The 13,647-nt window shown below is 41.3% G+C and overlaps 1 protein-coding gene across 7 annotated transcripts in view; it reads left to right on the top strand.

Annotated features, from left to right (window-relative positions):
* Positions 1-11,245, top strand: part of LOC120424064 (probable ubiquitin carboxyl-terminal hydrolase FAF) — a 406,051-nt gene extending 394,806 nt beyond the window's left edge. For 6 of the 7 annotated variants that reach the window (XM_039588085.2, XM_039588080.2, XM_039588081.2 and 3 more), the window contains 2 exons: positions 10,762-11,025; positions 11,082-11,245. In XM_039588085.2, coding sequence (XP_039444019.1) covers positions 10,762-11,025; positions 11,082-11,144 — 327 coding nt within the window. In that variant the 3' untranslated portion in view covers positions 11,145-11,245. Of the gene's footprint in view, positions 1-10,761; positions 11,026-11,081 lie in introns of those variants that run through there. The other variant, XM_039588086.2, reaches the window with a different exon arrangement.
* The last annotated feature ends 2,402 nt before the right edge of the window (positions 11,246-13,647 follow it).

Genomic DNA, 13,647 nt, shown 5'->3' with positions numbered 1-13,647 from the left:
CAGACATGTAAGCATTGCCAGGATTATGCTCACAACGGCATAAGCTGCGTCGAAAACAAGAAGCTTCTTGTTCAAAAAACCTACGCTGACGCTGACGTGGGAGATGATGCGTTGTAAAATGGCTCAACACAGCTATAGCATCGCTACTATCAATATAAACACCATCACTAACACTACCAAAATCAACGCACTGCGATCTTTTGCAAGAACAATGGAACTCGACATCATCTTCTTGCAAGAAGTAGAAAACGAGCAACTTGTGCTACCTGGCTACAACCTTGTCTGCAATGTGAATCACGCGAGAAGAGGAACAGCGATCGCACTCAAGGACCACATCGTTTTCTCACACATCGAAAAAAGCCTTGACGGACGGCTAATAACCGTTCGTGTCCACAATACCACATTGTGCTGCATCTACGCTCCGTCCGGAACCGCTCTGCGAGCCTAACGAGAGCGTTTTTTCAACAACACTCTTGCGTACTATCTGCGACATCAAACCGAGCACGTGATAGTATCAGGAGATTTTAACTGTGTGGTAAGACAATGTGATGCAACTGGTAACAACTACAGTCCCTCTCTCCACACCAGCATACAACAACTACAGCTGCAAGATGTTTGGGTCAAGCTTCACCCGACCTCCCCTGGCCCTACCTATATTACCCACAACTCTCAGTCTAGACTTGACCGTATCTACGTCAGCCCTGGAATTTTTTTTTTTGAATTAAATATACTTTATTGAATCCTTCTTATAATAATTACATTTGGTTTACATAATAAGTGGTCAGCTGTGGCTCTTCAGCTTTAGTTTGCTTTTCGTGATTTAAACACTGTTCATTTTCTTAACTTTAAAAGTATATGATTTATCATTTTTGTAACACTAGGTACAACGAGGAAAAAAAAAATTTAAGAAAACATAACCTAACTTAAAACTAACTTAATCTTACCATAAACTAAACCAATCCTTGAATCAAGGGGTATTCAGATATAGCACATTTTTCCCTGAATTTCAAACATTTTTCTTGAATCTTCTGATCCAACATTTTTACTTCTGCTAATTCATGAACCTCACTTGATCTTGTCCAGCCAGGAACATTCAAAACCATTTTTAGTACCTTGTTTTGGACACGCTGGAGCTTCAATTTATGAGTTCTAGCGCAACACTCCCAAACAGGTACTGCATACTCAATAACGGGGTAAATTATTTGTTTGTAAACTGCTAGCTTATTTTTCAAAGATAGCTTTGATTTTCTGTTAATTAAAGGATACAAACACCTGATGAGAATGCTGCACTTGTTCAATATTTTGTCTACATGCTGTCGAAACAAAAGTTTCGAGTCAAGTATGAGACCTAAATAGACAACTTCCTTTGACCAGGGTATTGAAACATCATTCATTTTAATCAAAACATCATCCTTTGGGACAAATCGGGCCGATTTGGAAAGTGGAAAAATGATGGTTTGAGTTTTGGCTGCATTTATGCGAATTTTCCAGTCGCCAAAGTATTCGGAAAGAACGTCAAGACCCTTCTGAAGACGACCAACTAAATATCTGGTTATTTTACCCTTATAAATAACGGCAGTGTCATCAGCAAAAAGTGACAACACACCATTACCAGGAAGAGTAGGCAAATCAGATGTAAAAATATTGTACAGAAGTGGGCCAAGAATACTTCCTTGGGGAACCCCAGCATCAATGTTGAATAATCCAGAAGCAATCCCATTCAGAAAAACCCTGAACGATCTCTCCGAAAGATAGTGCTGGATAATTTTGATAAGATACATTGGAAAACCGTACAAATACAGTTTATGTATCAAACCATCATGCCAAACATTGTCAAAAGCCTTCTCAACATCCAACAAAGCCATAGCAGTTGATTTAGACTCAAGCTTGTTCTGCTTGATGATTTTAGTTACTCTCGTAAGCTGATGAGCAGTATTATGCCCCTTTCGGAAGCCAAACTGCTCATTCAAAATTATATTATTATCGTTGGTAAAATCCAAAAGCCTTGAATAGATGACCTTCTCAAAGAGTTTGGACAGACTACTCAAAAGACTTATGGGACGATAACTTGTTGGCGATGTTGGATCTTTTTGAGGCTTCAAAATTGGTATGACTTTGCCCAGTTTCCAATTGGTGGGGAAGTAACCAAGTTGCAAACATTTATTGAAAATATTGGCTAGATGTTGAAAGAACTGATCACTCTGTTTTTTCAACACTAGATTAAAAATGTTATCAAAGCCAGGAGCTTTCATATTTTTCATTTGTTTTACTGCAACTTTGACTTCCTCACCAGAAACATGGGAATCTGCAGGAAATTCAAAGGTAGAGTTATTAATTGTTGAAATACTATTGGCAACTGATGTTTCTTTACGACTGGTCATAGAAGCGCCAAGATTATGAGAACTAACAAAATGAAGCCCAAGTGCATTTGCCTTTTCCTCGGATGTAATCAAAGGAGAATCCTCAACAATAAGAGGAGGAATAGGCTTTGGTTTGTTTTTAAGAACTTTTGAAAGTTTCCAAAATGGTTTTGAATAATTCCCAAGCTGGCTTACATGTTTTGAAAATTCTTGATTTCTGATATTGTCAAGTCGGTCTTGTATGATTTTGTTCAAATTGTTCACTGAAATCTTTTTGTCATAGTCCCCAGTCCGTTGATATTGTCTCCTATAAACATTCCTAAGTCTAATCAAGTGTTTAGTATCTACGTCAATATCAGTTACCTTAAAATTAACAGGAACCTCCCGAACGTTGACAGCCTCTGCTTGGTTGATAGCCTGCTGGATCACCTCCAGCGAACGATCAATATCAGCAGAAGTTTCCGGGTGTTGATCATAGTCGATGTTGCTGTCTACCACTTGCTGAAACTGCTGCCAGTCAACGTTGTGGTAATCTTTCCGGGTTGGTTGCCGCTGTGGAGTAACGGAAGCTCCAACCTCCACAACCACCGGATAGTGATCAGAACTCAACTCTTCAAACACCTCAGGATGAGCCACGTTCTCAGCCATATTGGTGATGAAGAAGTCGATGATTGAGTGATTCCCAGACCGAGCCACCCTCGTTGGACGATCCGGACTCACAACGTTGTAGTATCCGTTTTGCAGATCGTTGTGCAGAATCACTCCGTTCCGATTCCTCCTGCTGTTGCCCCAAATTTCATGCTTCGCGTTGAGGTCACCAGCGATGATGTACTTTGCGCTCCGCCGTGTCAGCTTCTGGATATCTCTCTTCAGTTTTGCTGCTGAACCATCTCTGGCATTCACCTGACGTGGGCAGTATGCAGCAATGAAGAGTACTGGGCCAACCGAAGTGGGAATTTCCACCCCAACGGCCTCGATGATGTCCAGCTTGAAGTGTGGCAGCCGGCGTGGCTTGAGATCACGATGAACAGCGACAAGCACACCTCCTCCTCCAGAAGTGGTCCTGTCGAGCTGCGTCGCGATCTTGTAGTTTTGCAGATAAACTTTTTCACCGGGCTTCAGATGAGTTTCCGTGATGGCAGCTACGTCGATCTCCTTCTCGCGAAGAAAATCCACCAGCTCTAAATTCTTCCTCCTAATGGAGCAAGCGTTCCAATTCAGCAGCTTGAGGGACCTACGATCCATACTGGATGACGAACGAGGTCAGCACTTCAATCTGCTGGGTCTTGGTTTTGCATCCACGCAGTGCAGCGGACATCTGTTGGAAAATATTGAGGAGTTCGGTTGAGGTGTAAAGATCATTACCATTTTCCTCAACTGCTGGTTCTTGGGTTGGTCTTGGCTCCTGGCTGAAGCCCGGTGGTGGCGGTCTCGGCTCCACGTCAGCCCTGGACTGAATGAAGGCCTAAGGACTATCGTCGCTCACGCATGCTCCTTCACGAACCACAAGGCGGTGACAGCCAGACTTTGCCTTCCCATTCTCGGTAGAGCACCTGGCCGTGGGTTTTGGTCTCTTCGTCCCCATCTTCTCTCTAGAGAACACCTTGAAGAGGTGCAGCTCAGCTGGCAGTTTTGGACCCGTCAACGGCGAAATTTCCCGAGCTGGATGATGTGGTGGCTCTCGTTAGCTAAGCCGAAACTTAAAAAGTTTTTCTGCTGGAAGTCAAAAATCATTTATGATGACTATCAGCGTAAACACCAACGACTCTATGCTGAGCTCCGGGTAGCATACGATGGCTATTACCAAAACCCCCGTATGCTGTCCAGGATCAACCGCATCAAAGCACAAATGCTGACTATGCAACGAGAGTTCACGCACATGTTTGTACACATCAACGCAACACACGTCGCCGGTGAACCACTGTCAACCTTCCAGCTGGGAGAAAGAAGAAGAAAAAATACAACAATAACCCGTGTACTCAACGACCGTGGAGAACACATCGACGGTAGCAGAGAAATCGAAGAGCACATGGTCAACCACTTCAGGGAGCTTTACGCGGTAGCAGAAGAGGCGGTGGATGCAGAGGATCGCTTCGAATGTAACCATGTGATTCCCGCTGGAGACGAAGCGAGCGAGGCCTGTATGAGCGAGATAACAACAGCCGAAATATATTCGGCGATCAAAGCAAGTGCGTAAAAAAAAGTCCTGGTCCCGATGGTCTGCCGAAGGAATTCTATCTTCGGGCCTTCGATATCATCCACAGAGAACTCAACCTGGTCCTCAACGAAGCTCTATCTTCGAACTTTCCCCCAGAGTTCGTCGATGGTATAATTGTGTTGGTGAAGAAGAAAAACACCGACGAGTCCGCTCGCTCATACCGGCCAATCTCGCTGCTAAACTTCGACTATAAAACTCTCTCCCGCATCCTCAAGGGGAGGCTGGAGAACGTGATGAGGGCCCACAACATTCTAAGCGACGGCCAAAAATGCTCCGCAACATCTTTCAGGCCACTCTTTCTCTGAAAGACCGGATCGTACAGCTGAAACAACACAAAAAGAGAGCTAAACTTATCAGCTTTGATCTTGCCTTGGCGTTTGATCTCGTATCGAGAAGTTTCCTGTTCTCCACGATGCGGTCTCTAGGGTTCAACACGAACTTGGTGGACCTGCTGAAGCGAATCGGCGATCTATCGTCATCTCGCTTGCTCGTCAACGGAAATCTCGCGGCAGCCTTCCCCATCCAGCGCTCCGTCGGCAAGGGGACCCCTTGTCCATGCACCTGTTTGTACTTTATCTTCACCCACTGCTGAGCCGATTGCAACAGGTCGCTGGGGACGATCTCGTAGTCGCGTACGCCGACGATGTCAGTGTTATCGCCACCTCCACACACAAAATAGAGATGATGAGAGAAACTTTCGATCGCTTTCGCACTGTGTCCGGTGCGATACTCAACACCAGAAAAACCATCTCTATAGACGTTGGCTTTATCAATGGGAACCCCCTACATGTTCCATGGTTGCAAACTGTAGACACGGTTAAAATTCTGGGAGTGATTTTTGCTAATTGCGTCCGACAAATGGTCCAAATCAAGCTTTCACTGGAGACGGCTACCAGCTCGCATCCCAATTCAACAGCTCGCACGACACATCGAAAAAGGGGGATTAAAACTACAACTGCCGGCGATGAAATGTAAGGCGCTGCTCATCAATCGTCATCTCAACGAGATTGACTGCATGCCGTTCTACAAATCGATCGTGTTCCCAGAAAACCCAACGTAACCACGTCCCGTTGTGCCTGACTGCTCAAGCCTCAAATCGCTGCTCTAGAACCTCCCACGGTTACCTGCTCAACTTCAAGATCGTCCCTCTTCTGACCTCATCCACCAACATTATCTGGAGTTGACCGATCGACCAAGGGTTGAGCGGAACACCCCGACAGCTGACTGTCAGAGAATCTGGAGAAACATCGCCTCGAAACGGCTCTCTTCCTCTCAGCGAAGCGAGCTTTACCGTTTCGTAAATGGGAAGACCGAGCACCGACGTCTACTACATGTGATGCAGCGAGTAGACGGAGGATACTGAACACATTGCAATTCGCCAGTGGAGACTCTTCAACACAAGTTTAGCGAATGTAATCGTGTTCGTGCAGCGTGGCAGCTTCTACAGCAGAAAGTTGCCGCGGTTCTCAATGGATGGCGACGATTAACCTTCGAAGAACTTTTGCGACCAGCGCTGACATCGGACCAGTGATTAGAAACAAGATTCTTAAATTATTTGTGACCTACATTAGTTTCATTAATAATGCAGAAGGTAGAATCGATATTAGTGGACTTGAATTTGCCATGATCACTGAAACGTGAATCAATAATGTAAATATTTTATAAATTCAACAAAATAAAACCAAAACGAAAATAAAAATAGTCGCAGTTTTTCATTTTTTTAAATTAGTGCTCATGTTTGCCCACCTTTGAAAAAAATTTGTCTGAAAAGCTGAGAAAATTCCGAGGAAAATTCTCTATATTTTGCTTTATTGAACTTTGTTGATACGACCCATGGTTGCTGAGATATTGCCATGCGAAGGTTAAAAAACAGGAAAATTGATTTTTTCTAAGTCTCACCCAAACAACCCACCATTTTCTAATGTCGATATCTCAGCAACTATAAATCCGATTTACAATATTAAAACATAAAACATTCGTGAAATTTTCCGATCTTTTCGAAAAAAATATTTTCAAAAATTTAAAATCAAGACTAATATTTTAAACGGGCCAAACATTCAATATTACGCTTGATTTAAAATTTTTGATCGAAAATTGATCGGAAAATTTCACGAATGTTTCATGTTTTAACATTGTAAATCGGATTTATAGTTGCTGATATATCGACATTAGAAAATGGTGGGTTGTTTGAGTGAGACTTAGAAAACATCAATTTTCCTGTTTTTTAACCTTCACATGGCAATATCTCAGCAACTATGGGTCGTATCAACAAAGTTCAATAAAGCAAAATATAGAGAATTTTCTCAGCTTTTCAAAATTATTTTTTTCAAAGGTGGGCAAATATGGGGAATAATTTAAAAAAATGAAAAACTGCGACTATTTTCAATAAAGTTACCTAAAAATGGTTATAACTTGAAAACGGTGCTCTTTATCAAAATTCACTAAAGTACTTTTTGATTGCAAATTCGATTTTACATCGAAAAATGAAGTTGAAAAAATTTTGCGACCAATGTTTCGATTTTTTGAAAAAAACTGTATTGATTCAAAAAATCATTTCCATTTTTGCCCATTCTTTAAATTTCTGAAAAGTTGGCATTTGATGTCCTCTAAAACACATCAAAAAAATAATAATAAAAATAGTGTTTTTTTTGCAAATCAAGTTTTAGTGACAAAAAGTTAAATAAAAAATCACCATTTTTTTTACCATGTATCATTTTTTTTTCAGTGTAGTCCATATCCATACCTACAACTTTGCCGAAGACACCAAATCGATCAAAAAATTCCTGCAAAAGATACCGATTTTTGTATTTTCAAATATCATTTTTGTATGGACAGCTGCCAAATTTGTATGGAAAATTATATGGACAAACTAATGATGCAAAATGGCTTCTTTGGGCATACCGAAGGCACCAACAAAGTTTAAGCCGGATTAAAAAATACAAAAAAAATCGAATGACCGAAATCTCAGAGAATTGCTCAGGTGGCTCACGTGGTCACGCCTCCGCAACCCGTAAACGTAACGTACGCAGCAGTTGAAGGCCACACGTAGTCGATTGAACAGGTTAGAGGAAAGACGGACAAAGAAAACGTCGGCGAACAGAAAGTGAGGCAGGACAAGGGCTTTGAACAGCTTCAGTTTTGTAGCCACGGGTGCAGTCGGTATGCAGCTGTAGAGTGTGCGAAGGTCGGCGTAGATTTTGCCACATTGCTGTGACACAAGTCCGTCCCACTGCAGGTCGCTCTGGAAGATGAATCCAAGGTTGCTTGCACGTTCCGTCCACTGAATTTGCTCACCATTCATTTCGATGCGCAGGTCGGGAACAGAGTCACCTCTGCGGTTCGCACTTTGAATAAAGAGGGCCTTGCTTTTAGCGGGATTCATGAGCAAACGATTTCGGGTCGACCAATCGGCAACATTCTGGAGGTCCTGATTAGCCATTCTGATCAAATCACGCGCGCATGGACCAACACCACGGATGTAGAGCTGGACATCATCTGCGTACAATTGGCTGGAGCAGTGTTTGACATCAACGATCTACCGGAATATTTTTGGGAGGTTTGGAATGGGGGTTAGGGTAATTTCATCGGGCCGATGAAAATGATTGGATGTGTAATGTATTTAATGATTTGAATGTTTGTAAGTGTAAATGTGAGTCTGTAGTGTGTTATCTAATAAGCATATAGTTTTGTAATATATATATATATATGTATATAATACATATAATAAACAAGCTCTTCCCGGCAAACTTCGTCCTGCCCTTTGTAAGTTTCCTGACGTTTCTTGCTTGTTTGCTCATTCAGCCTCCTGTGATCAAAATTTGTTTTTACGTAACTTTTCCCATACAACCTTCAGATTTTCCGGAATCGGTTCCAGAGTGGCCAAAGTTATCACTTTTTGGCGTAAGAACCTTCCTTGGACTTATACGAACCCAACGCAACAAAAAGCACCTCGATCCGACGTTCCGTGTTGAATTGCTTCGCGTTCGAACAAACCGTTTAAATTTTTTATATATATAGATATAGTAAATAAAATAAATATAATAAATATGATAAATATAATAAACACAATCAAGATGATTCCAGGAAGCTGTAAAAAAACAGTAATTTAAAATATAAATGCTCCAGATGGTTCCCATGCTGTTTTAGAAAGTTTCGTTAATTTAAGCAATTTGATCATATATGGTATGAGGAGATGGTATGTTACAGGATAGTAATAGGATAAGGAATAATATGAACATTAAAATAAATCATATAGTGAGTAGATAAATTTACATGTAGACATCTTCTTCTTCTATATATATAAAAAAATATCACGAATACAGCACAAAAAGAACGCCACAAAAATCCATCTTCCCGGCGCTGCTGCTCACACGATACTGACGCGCAATAATATTCATTAGCACAATGACCCCCCTCAAACGTGTTGTGACGTGCGCGCTAAAGGCAACGTTGCTTGCCTCGAGTTATTTTACGGATGGAGGTGGAAGAGACCTCCGAGACGGATGATTTTCAACTCATCCCTGGAAATCGGAAGCGAAAGAAGTCCCTTGAGGTCACCGGAGCTATCGTCGGAGAAGAAAAAGTGGAGCAGAATCTGCTCAACAACAACAAGTTCAGCCCGCTAGTGGAAAACAAAAACAACAACAATGCCAGCCCAGCAGGAGGAGGAGACGTCCCGGCGGTTCCACCACTCGGCCAGTCGGCAGGTAAACAAAAGCAACCGCCTTTTGTGGTGAAGAACACCACGGATTTTTACAAGCTTGTGGCGATAGTGGAAAGTTGTAAATTTGGTTTCGATCCTATTTACAAACTGACCCGATATGGAACCAAGGTGGCCTGCTTCTCTGTCAAAGATTTTGACAAGTTGCAGGAGCTTCTCCAGAGGAAGAAAGTGGAATTTTACACCCACGGCCGAAGAAGCGAACGATTTCACCGGGTCGTTGTTCGTGGTTTACCTGATCAACTGAAACCGGATGAGGTCAAGTACCTGCTGAAGAGGGATCTCAAGCTGGACGCGCTGGAGGTGCATGTCATCAAGCGGAAGGAAAAGTCCACCGTGGACGAAACTCCGTACATTGTGGTCTTCCCCAAGGGATACACCAATCTGAAGAAGCTCTCTGCAATGAATGTTGTGGCAAGCACTATCATCCGGTGGGGGGCCTACCGGAACAAGCAGCCGAACGTGACCCAGTGCAGGAACTGCTTGCAGCTGGGTCATGGAACCAGGAACTGTCACCTCAAGGGGAGGTGCAACAACTGTGGGGGTCCCCACAAGACGGACGAGTGCAAAGTCCAAGAAGCAGAGTCGAAGCGGTGTGCCAACTGCTCTGGAGCTCACGAAGCCACGGACCGCAGCTGCCCCAAGCGTGCGGACTTCATCCAGAGGCGCCAGCAGGCGTCGAAACCGAAACCGCCGGCAAGGAAGGCGGAGAAGCAGAGTCCAGCAGTTCCGGCGTTCACGCCGGCGGAGTTCCCTCCGCTGCCGGGCGCAGTTCCGGACGGAAAATCGAAGGATCGCCCTCGACCCGCAGGAAAAAGCCAAGGAAGCAGTGGCTCCCGAGACGGTGGAGCCACGAAGGAGGAAGCCATGATCTCCAAGTATGGAGTTTAAGGAGTTGTTGTTGTTTTTTTTGTTATATATTAGTTATTTAACGATCCTCGGTCCCAACCTGGTCACAGCACCTAAAAGGACCAAATAAAAATAAGTTATGAATAAAAAAATGGCCCCCCTCACCGCATGCATGGCATGAACACGATCACGAATACAGCACAAAAAGAACGCCACAAAAATCCATCTTCCCGGCGCTGCTGCTAACACGATAATCTGTTGCTCGCATTTCTGAAAAATACTCGAAAAATGCACTTTTTCATTCAAGCTCCGCGCGCGAGTTGTAAACCATTTTTGGGAATTTTTTGTTGTATGAAAACATTGTTCCTGACATCCTAATCTATCATTCTAGGGGTGAGCACCGAAGATTTGACAACTTTTATTTTTTTGGGACGGCCTAAGTACACGCAATACATACGCACCTAGAATGCTCTATAGTTCCACTATTTGAATTTAAAAGCATTCAAACGTCAAAACTGTTATCAAACGGACAACCCAGTTATGGAACAGCATTCTGCAGCTAGGCTGTGTTCGGAGTTACCAAACGAGTACTGTATTCATATTTCTTATTTTAGGATATCCATGACAAAACTGAGCAAGAGAAGAAAAAGAGCGCTGAAAATCATCTGGAGGTACAATCAAGTTATGAAAACATCGAGTCGTCTAAAGATGAATCCAAACCAAAACAGCTAACAATTGCCGTGGAAAAAGACGGTAGTTTATGTTCTAGTCCGTCTACTACCAGCGTGAAAAAAAACTTGTGTAAAGTGGACCCTAACACTGTAGAAATTTTTGATCAATCGAATTCCGAAAAATACATGACAACTAGTCAAGATGTGGTAAGATATTAATTGTATTTCTTATACAAAAATGCAACAACCTTTTACATTTATAGGATACCATCGTTATAAAAGCTGCTGAGCATGAAACTTTAGATCATTCAAGCGAGAAGCCATGAACCGAGCCTAGCAAGCAAAAACAGAACATTTCTTCGTTCCACTCTACACTCAATAGTTTATGATAAATAGTGTATAATAAACAATAAATATTATCATTGGACATTAAGTTCGTTGTGATTTTAGTCTGTTTCTGTATCCATCCTTATTTATGACTTTAATGAGGCATATGGGTAATTCTCCGCCAACTCACACAGCAGTTGCCCCGACCCCTCTTCGATTTGCGTGAAACTTTGTCCTAAGGAGTAACTTTTGTCCCTGATCACGAATCCGAGGTCCGTTTTTTGATATCTCGTGACGGAGGGGCGGTACGACCCCTTCCATTTTTGAACATGCGAAAAAAGAGGTGTTTTTGAAAAAATTGCAGCTTGACACGGTGATGAGATAGAAATTTGGTGTCAAAGGGACTTTTATGTAAAATTAGACGCCCGATTTGATGGCGTACTCACAATTCCGAAAAAACGTAGTTTTCATCGAAAAATACACTAAAAAAGTTTTTAAAATTCTCCCATTTTCCGTTACTCGACTGTAAAAAGTTTTGGAACATGTCATTTTATGGGAAATTTAATGTACTTTTCGAATCTACATTGACCCAGAAGGGTCATTTTTTCATTTAGAACAAAATTTTTCATTTTAAAATTTCGTGTTTTTTCTAACTTTGCAGGGTTATTTTTTAGAGTGTAACAATGTTCTACAAAGTTGTAGAGCAGACAATTACAAAAATTTTGATATATAGACATAAGGGATTTGCTAATAAACGTCACGAGTTATCGCGATTTTACGAAAAAAAAGTTTTGAAAAAGTTGGTCGTCATTGATCATGGCCGTTCATGGTCACCCGCGACAGACACGGACGACGAAACAAAGAGAAACGCAAAAATAGTAGTTTATGCAACAAGTTGCAAAAAGAGGATTTTTTCAGCACGAGTCGTACATTTATCCAACGAGGTTCACCGAGTTGGATAAATACGACGAGTGCTGAAAAAATCAAGTTTTGCATCGAGTTCCATACAACATTTTTTGCAATTCCGAAAAACACCCATTGAGTGAAATTTTAAGTCAAATTTTCATGTATTTTGTCAATAAATCGTTTTAATCAAAAAAATGTTGAAAAGTGTTACTTTTCGAAACAAGTGCTGAAAAGTTCAACTTTTCAGCACCCATTTCAGTGCTGAAAAGTAGAACTTTTCAGCATTTGTTTTGAAAAGGGTTACTATTCGATTCTGTTATTTTTGGTACAGAAAAGTAGGCTATTTCGCCGTTCAAGAATGACAGGAAAAGTAAGTAGTTGAACTTTTCAGCACTTGTTAGGAAAAGTTATACTTTTCAACATTTTTTTATTTAAACGATTCATTGTCTCAATGCATGGACTTTTGTCCTATAATTCTGTCCAAAGGGTGTTTTTTGGAATTGCAAAAAATGTTGTATGGAACTCGTTGCAAAACTTGATTTTTTCAGCAATCGTCCTATTTATCCAACTCGGTAAACCTCGTTGGATAAATGTACGACTCGTGCTGAAAAAATCCTCTTTTTGCAACTTGTTGCATAAACTACTATTTCAAAAAAAAATTTTCGTAAAATCGCGATAACTCGTGATGTTTATAAGCAAACTCTTTATGTCTATATATCAAAATTTTTGTAATTGTCTGCTCTACAACTTTGTAGAACATTGTTACACTCTAAAAAATAACCCTGCAAAGTTAGAAAAAACACGAAATTTTAAAATGAAAAATTTTGTTCTAAATGAAAAAGTGACCCTTCTGGGTAAATGTAGATTCGAAAAGTACATTAAATTTCCCATAAAATGACATGTTCCAAAATTTTTTACAGTCGAGTAACGGAAAATGGGAGAATTTTTAAAACTTGTTTAGTGTTTTTTTCGATGAAAAATACGTATTTTCGGAATTCTGAGTACGCCATCAAATCGGGCGTCTAATTTTACATAAAAGTCCCTTTGACACCAAATTTCTATCTCATCACCGTTTCAGGCTGCAAATTATTGAAAAACACCTCTTTTTTCGCATGTTCAAAAATGGAAGGGGTCGTACCGTCCCTCCGTCACGAGATATCGAAAAACGGACCTCGGATTCGTGATCAGGGACAACAGTTACCCCTTAGGACAAAGTTTCACGCAAATCGAAGAGGGGTCGGGGCAACTTTTCCCGATTTCGTGTGAGTTGGTGAGTTGGTTACCCATATACTTTGCAATCGTATCTTAACATTAGTCATAACAAATTCTTTCAATATTAAATAATAAAATTTGTTTGCGATAGAAAGTTTTAAGCAAAGCTACCTCTTTTTACTTATTTTTGTATTTAAAATTAAGGTGGGTATCCCCAATGATATCCCTAATTATAAGGGTGTGTTATTAGGGTGCCCAGAATATGGAACCTGTGGTGACGAGCCCCTCGGCTCTGAGGTGAGTCCAGGCATGTCAGATTTTGAAGATTTTCGGGCACATCACAAAAACGCAAATGAGTTTAACTTGATGGCAAAACAATATTTT

The sequence above is a fragment of the Culex pipiens genome, chromosome 2, assembly GCF_016801865.2.
Source record: "Culex pipiens pallens isolate TS chromosome 2, TS_CPP_V2, whole genome shotgun sequence".
NCBI lineage: Eukaryota > Metazoa > Arthropoda > Insecta > Diptera > Culicidae > Culex > Culex pipiens.
Note: the sequence above shows the minus strand (reverse complement) of the source record. Positions and strands in the feature narration are given on the sequence as shown.